Here is a 7,727-nt window from a genome sequence, read left to right as displayed (position 1 = left end):
GTACAAGATTGCTACGAAGGGCCGGCTACCGCGTGATCGAGGCTTGAGCGTGCGAAGTAAGGGAAATCGTTGTTGATACACCGCGGGCGCAAACAAAAAGCTACCCGCACGCGATCTTGTACGATTTCGAGGCGTATGGCGACAATAATCAGCGAAAGGAACCGACGCCAACACTCACGATCGAAAACGCACACGTGCCAATCTCGGTAAGCATCGGTGACACCCTTGAAAGAGAGCCCACCCACATCTGTGAAAGAGACCCCGCGGAGCTGGTCCGCAAGTTTATGGAAGAGCTGGAGAGACGCGGAAAAAACATCCGGGCTCAAGTAAGAGCGGAATTTATGCCAAAAGGCGTTGGCCTGCTTCCAAAAGCGCAGCGACAAAAAATTGAGGAATGGTGCAACCAGGTACCTGTAGTTGGGTTCAACCCTGGCAGTTACGATCTGAATCTGATCAAAAATAACTTCGCAGACCGCCTTGCTGACACAACGGGCAAAGTCAGAGTGGCAAAAAACTGTAACAAAATCATGTTCTTGCTCACTCAGGGCTTCAGTTTCCTTGACATTATCAACTACCTTGGGCCAGGAACAAGCTATGAGAAGTGGGTTAAGGCATACGGATGTGAGGCTACGAAATCGTGGTTTCCTTATGAGTGGTTTGACTCCCCCGAGAAGCTTGACTACCCAGGGTTGCCGGATTATCTTGCTTGGTATTCAAGGTTGAAAAACTCCTTTGTGCTTAAACTTTCAGAATGGCGAGCCTGCAAGAAGCTGTTCCGAGAAAAGGGTATGCGCACCTTCGCAGATTGGCTTTGCTATTACAACAATCTCGACGTGGCTCCTGGCCTGGAAGCCTTGGAAAAGATGAAAGCTTTTTACACTGAAAAGGGGATCGACATCCTAAAAGACGCCGTCAGCATTCCTGGTGTGAGTTTGCATTACCTGCTTCGGGGAGCGGTCGAGAGGGGCGCAGAAATGTACAGCCCGTGCAAACAAGCGTATGAGATGCTGAAAGGGGCTGTTGTTGGAGGGCCAAGCATAGTATTTACAAGGTACCACGAAGCTGGCGTCACAAAGATAAGAGACCACCAGTTCGAAAACGCAAATTTTTGCAAAAACATCGTTGGCTACGACGCAAATGCCCTCTATCTGTCAACAATGTTGGAAGACATGCCCTGCGGAAAAGAAGAAGTCCGGCAATGTTCAGGATTAAAAGTAGCAGAAGCCTATTTACTTATGCAAAATTTGAAAGGAGAAAATCCTTCTTATATACGCAGATGGTTTGGATTTGCGGAAGTTGATATTGAGATTCCAAAAAAATTGTGGAAAAAGTTTGAAGAGATGCCGCCATTCTTTTACAACAAAGTGGTTCCAGGCGAAGCCGTTCCACAACACATGCATGAATACTTGAAAAAAACGAGCAGAAACCGTGGGGACGGTAAAAAGCTCGTTGGTGCCCTTTCTGCCAAAAAAATTCTTTTGTATGCTCCACTGCTGCGCTGGTATGTGGAACACGGGGCAGAGATAACGGCGGTTCACCGAACGATTGACTACCAACCGAAAAAGATCTTCGCCTGGTTTGTAGAACAAGTGACAGAGGCGCGGAGAACAGGCGATGTTGATAAGAGCAAGGTTTTGCTGGCTGACGTGTTTAAGCTGTTAGGAAACAGTGCTTACGGGAAGCTGATAGAGGCACTAGAACGGCAAACGAATGTGATATACACCAAAGATGAGAAAGTGGTTGACAGAGCCCTGCGAAGTGCGTATTTTAGTGACTTAGATGAAATCGGGCAAGTGTACGAGTTGGAAAGCCGCAAGCCCCGGATAACAATCAGCAGGCCCTTTCAAGTTGGGATCGCGGTTTACCAGTTGGCAAAGCTGCGCATGCTCAAGTTTTACTACGACTTTTTAGATAAGTATTTTGATAGAATGGACTTTGAGCTCATTCAGATGGACACGGACAGCTGTTACATGGCGATTTCTGCTTCGAAGCTTGAGGACATCGTAAAACCTGAGCTAAAACAAGAATTCGAGGCCCAAAAAAAACAATGGCTGGCTTGGGACAAGTGGAGCGGCCGCACCCCTGGTCTCTTTAAGCTTGAGTGTACGGGCAGCCGGATGATTGCGCTTTGCTCAAAGTGTTATTTTAGCGAGAAACCAGAAGGTGAAAAAAAGAAGTGTAGCACCAAGGGGGTATCCAAGACGCAAAACGAAATAAGATGGCAAGGATTTAAGGCCGCTCTGAATGGTCATAAGGACATGGCAACAAACAGAGGCTTCCGTATGAAGGAAGGAAAAATGGTAACTTACGAGCAGGAAAAACTGGGTTTGAGCGCCTATTACGACAAACGTTGGGCGCTTGAAGATGGAATACATACCGAACCGATTGAATATCACGTTTAGCTGGCATTGACTGGTGGAAGGGCGGTATCAGGAGGTACTACGAGCAGCTCCTCGCGCACAAAGCCACGCTTGGGGCCGTCTTGCAAGTAATACAAAACAGGTTCGTTCGGGTTCATTACAGCTCTTTCAAGCGAAAAGACTTTTAAAGACCAGATTGGATCGGTGGCACGTTTTCCGCCACCTTCTAACTCACCCGGCTGGTACAAATATCTAACATTCACGGAGGAGGGGAGCTTTTTTTCGCTCTTACCAACAGGCCTCAAATAAGGAGTCGACGGCTTGGCAGCAACGGCTTTTAATTTAATAGCTTCTGAGGGTTTTTTGCCCGTCAGCCGTGTAACTTCGTTGTTAAGAGCGGCAATAACTTCGGGTAGCCTCTTAACCCACGCTGTCGACCGCTGGCCAGATGGCAGGGTCAACTCGACACTGTACTGATAACCAAACAGGCGCTCTGCCAGTCTGCGGTTGAAACGTTCAACAATGGCCTGATCTCTGTGAATGTTAACACGCCCGCGTCGAATAGCTGTTTTTTGATTTTCCATTTCTTTGGTAACAGCGCCCATGAATTCGCGCCCGGGGTCAACTTGCAGCATTTGTGGCCATTTCAGTGCACTACGTCTGTAAATTGCCCGAAAACCTTTTGCAACCTCAGTTGAATCTTTTGAGGTCAAAGGCTCGGCCTCTTTGTAACGGCTGGCAACGTCAACAATAGTCAACGCGCATTTGTAAACTTTTCGCCCTCGCGGCAATCTGTCATGAGGAAGAAAAAGAAGGTCCGCCTGGTGGACCGCGTTAGGAGAAGATACATCAAACTTTGGACGAGGAACGTATCGTGCTGCGGGAAGGTAGATTTGCCAAAAAGCTTGTTTTCCGAGCCACCTTTTTGCAGTATCTTCGCAAACCTTTGCGGCTTTGGCTAATTTTTTTATTGCAGAAATTCCTTTCCAGTATCCTTGCGGGCTGTAGTAACGTGACTCCCATTTATTATTTTCCATTTGAACTTAAAAGACTTAATATAACATGGAAGAAAAAAAATATTTTGGCGATGACAGCGATGACACTTGTTTCCTTGCAGGCTTTAGTAATAATATGATTACGATTTATTATAACTTTGTTGAATCTTTAAGCCTTAAGTGGCTAAAAGACAAAAAACAATTTATTGATGACCCTTATGGTGTGCTTTACGAGGTAGAACCATTGACAAAAAAAGATATCCAAAAATTCTGTTCGGTTTTTGTTGCGAAAAAGAAAACTTTTGAACCAATCGTTTTTCAAGAACCCCACGGTTTTAAATATCTGGAAGAGATAGAAAAACGAACGATTGTGCCGGTGGCAAACTTGGGATATTTGAAAACAGTTTTGAAAAAAAACGGCATTTCTTGGCAGGATTTTGAGCCGGCAAGGCTGCGTTTTTTGGCAAACGCGGTGAAAGAATGCCAAAATCATAAAAAAAATATTAACTACACCTGTTTTTTGTATTTTTATTTCAAAAAGCTACCCGATTCTTGGCCAAAAAAAGAAGAAATAATCGAAAAGCTGGCGGAAAATTTGACGAAAAGTAAAAAAACGAAAAAAGCTGCCGAAAAACATTTTCAAGATTGGTGGGAGCGCGCACCGTCAGTGTGATTTGAGTAACGCAGTTTCGTTTTTTTCGAAGAGAAGGCACTGTACTTTTTGACGATTTCTTGGTATTCGTTGTCAGAAATTTTGCCGTCTTCCAAGGCAGCAGAAGTAAGAGAGTTGATTGCTAACAGAGTTTCTTCAGCAAGTGAAAGTATTTTTTTGTGTTTTTTTGCTTTTTGCAAGAAAAACTTGACAGTGACGCCCAAAGAAGTTGACGCGAGAGAAAAAACTGTTGCTGTCGCAATCAAAGGCCCTCCAACGACAATGCCGACAGCGGAAAGCGAAGCTGCAAGACCTGAGCCGGTAAGAATCGTCGCGGCACCGCCTGTTAAAGCGCAAGCTGTCTGACAGCGAGTATGCCAGCGCTTGAATTTGGCGGAAGTCTTTTCGTAGTGGGCCTGCTGATTTTCCAAGGTCAGTTTCATTGCCTTGATTTCGGCTCGTCTGTATTGGGTAGCGGTGGCCATTATACTTGAGGGCAAAAATTTTCAGATTTAATCGCAATAATGGTTAACCCATTTTCCTGTTTTTTTGTTATAAACTGTGGCTGAGCAAGAAGGGTCTTGGTTTTCTGAAGGGTGAGTCCAAAACTTTTTGCTGAACAAACCTGTTTTGGTGTTAAAAGCGCCCTTGGCTATGTCTCCTGACCAATATTTTTCAAGAAGCTTTTTATCTCCACCAACGGCTCCTGTAATCATCATAGCAAGATCTTGCGCCTGCTGAAAACCAGGAATTTTTTCTCCGATTTTTTTGTTTACGGTTTCTCCAACCCCTAAGCCAACTTTCTGCTTTGATGCAATTATGTTTCTTGCCAAAGTGTGCCCCCACTGGCGCTTGTTTTTGGGGACTGCGTCAAGCGCTTTCACCATTTTTTTGTCTGCCACATGTTTGCAACCTTTTTCGTCTTTTTTGCCTGCGCATACGGCATAATCAACGTCGTGTTGCATTGCAACTGCGTCTGTCGCACCTGTTGGTTGCTGCATGATTTTTAATATCTTCCCGGTTTTAGGGTCGTATGTCAGCTGCTTTTCAAGAGGATTGTAAGGGCCGGTATAGTTGTGCCCCGGCAGCGTCCACCCTTTTTTTGGTTTTGGCAACTTGCCGATGGCTTTGTGAATGTCGACGCCTGACCCCGTTTTGTTTGAAACGAATCTTATTTTGGTTATTCCGCAACTGGCGCATTTGACTTTTAACATTTTTCGGCCGTTTTTTGTCATTTCAATTTTTTCGCTTCCTTCCACATTGGGGGTGAACCTCCTCTCTTTCACGCAATACACCTCCATTCCATACCTGACGCAAAAAATACCTTTTGACCACACTCTCGTTTTTTAACAAATCGTCAGAAAACATTTCAAGAATTTTCTTGAATGGCCTTCCTTTGTTTCGTTCGTTCAAAAAAAGCAAACAGTAGTAACCGCACCGCACGCTTTTTTCCCACTGAAGCTGGTTGTCGTTTCGCAAAAAGCTCTTTTTTCCTTCTAGAACGAGCTCATTTTCCCATTCTGCGGGTGGAGGCAAACCGAAAGAGTCAAAGTACTCATAGCTTTCTTTTTCGCTTTTTTGAAAGCAACAAACCCAATGGGTGCCAAGGCCGACCAAGTCGTCCATGTTGATTATGCAGGGAGAGTGATTTTTTGGCAAAAATTCGTTTCTTGAAAAAAACACCTTTTATCGGGATTTTGAGTTGATCACACCACGCAAACAGGTCAAAATCAGTTAAAGGAACGTCCTTAAAATTCATTTTTTTTCTCCCCAAGTTCCAATGAATGGAGGCGGGCGTTGCATCAAGTGTGCAGGCATAACTCTCATACCATTGCCACCTTTTGATTTTACCTGCAACCCTTTTCCGAGAACTGCGGCCTTAACAATTTTGGGTGAGTTCTTGATCTGCGTTTTGCTCATTTTCAGATCAACTCCCCTTTTGTCGCTAACGGCTTGCTTGATTTTTTTTATTTGACTGGCGGTCAAATGTAAAAGCTTTCCATCTCCTTTTTCAATATCTTCGTACTTTAGCCTTAGTGTGATTGGTGTTTTGTTTGAAAACGCCTTGGCGAGGCTTTCTTTTTGTCCCTCAGAAAGCACGACCTTACGCGGGTAGTAAGAAGTCATCTTGTATATATTTTGTGAAAAAATTTAGACCACAACCAGTTCGTTACCCACCTGCCTCAGAACCATTTCGCTTTCGTACAGAATAGCTGCGGATATCACGTAATCCTGGGCATTTGCCGCTTCATTAAGCCTGTAGTGAAAAACCATCTGCTTCGGATCGTTTGTCAAGTTATCTTTGTTTTCTCGAAGGTCGAAGTAAAGAAAAGGGTAAAGTGTGCTAAAGTTGCTTGTCTGCAGCTGAACTCCTGTATTGTAATCATTCTTTCGGTAACGGTAATTCATCACGTCGTTGAGGATTCGCAGCTTGAAATTTTCGTCATACTCCAGCTCAGGATAAAACTGGGAAGTACCGTACTGCAGCCTGCAAGTGGCGAGCTTTGCTGAGTCATCTCCGTCAACGTCAAAAGTGTCAAAAAAGTACGGGTTCTGGGTAAGAGTGTTCACTTTTCGGGTCTGCTGGATGAAGATGAAGACGTGCTTTGCGTTTTTGATTTCAGGATTTATCAGCCAAGTTCCGAAAGCAGCACGTTGGCTGATGTCGGGCTCCACCCTTTCACTCATGTAAGTCCACTTTCTTGGTTTTAAAAAGTCTTCATTCGCAAGCATTTGCCCTTCGCTCGTGAACCGAAGCATTGGAACCCACAGCTCAAGGGTTCTTACAACAATTCGCCTGTTTGTGCCGTCGTTCTGCCAAATCATTTCTGCGTCAGACTGAAGTTGTATTTCAAGCTCAAGCTGCATTGGGAGCAAAAGCTTGTCACTGAGCTCTTCAAAAAAAGAGTACCTGTTCAGAGGAATAATAGTGTTGACCGTTGCCCCCGCGTGGGCTAACAACCCCCTTTGACGAATTCCAAGGTTTGTTGCGGCCGCTGCTGTAACATTACTGTCATCCGTATCAAGATACCAAAACTGGCTTTTAGCCACACTTCTGGAGAAGTCATCAGAATAATCCAACAAGTTTTTGATAAATATCAGCTTGTGAACGTTGTCAACGTTATAAAGAGGTTTTCCCGCAGATTTTACCACAAGTTTATTTATCAAAGAAAAAGATCCATTAATCGGCGCGGAACGGGTGTCTCCTGCAACAGCAGCCCCATCTGCGGTCGCTTCGAATGTGAAATCTGCTCGGATGTAAGCGTTGTACCAGTCGAACCAGTTGTCTCTGTCAGTCACAAAAAATTTGTAGCCAGTTTTTGTCTGGTGCTGAGCGTTTTCAGGAATGCTGATTGGCTTGTCTAGCCCAAACCGCACAAACTCAGTTTTTTCCAAAAACTTGCCGCTTCTGAACATCGCTCCCAAAGCCAGGTATATATATCCGCAAAAAAAAATTTAATTTTCTGAGACGATTTGGTTCACCTTCAACCTTGCTTCTTTTCTTCTTAAAATATTTTCAAGCTTTTGTCTCGACGTTTGGTTGAGTCCTTTTTTTTTCCATCAACTCTTCAAGCTTTTTTCGGGAATCAGGTAAAAGACTTTTTTTCTTTTTAAAACTTGCTGAATTTTTTCCGCGCCATGCTCAGCAACTTTTTTGGTGGTTTCAGCCGTTTTTTCAATAGCTTTTTCAGCTGCTTTTTCAGCTGCTTTTTTGACAGC

General features: G+C 44.4%; 1 protein-coding gene across 1 annotated transcript; it reads left to right on the top strand.

Moving 5' to 3' along the window:
- Positions 1 to 284: 284 nt before the first annotated feature.
- On the top strand, positions 285 to 4,137 carry LOC144664965 (uncharacterized). Its single transcript, XM_078526159.1, has 2 exons — positions 285 to 2,300; positions 4,105 to 4,137. The coding sequence occupies exons 1-2, from the start codon at positions 285 to 287 to the stop codon at positions 4,135 to 4,137; spliced, it is 2,049 nt and encodes a 682-aa protein (XP_078382285.1).
- The last annotated feature ends 3,590 nt before the right edge of the window (positions 4,138 to 7,727 follow it).

The sequence above is a fragment of the Oculina patagonica genome, chromosome 9, assembly GCF_052425735.1.
Source record: "Oculina patagonica isolate OP01 chromosome 9, crgOcupat, whole genome shotgun sequence".
NCBI lineage: Eukaryota > Metazoa > Cnidaria > Anthozoa > Scleractinia > Oculinidae > Oculina > Oculina patagonica.
The sequence above is the reverse complement of the archived record's forward strand: the minus strand, read 5'-3'. Positions and strand labels throughout refer to the sequence as shown.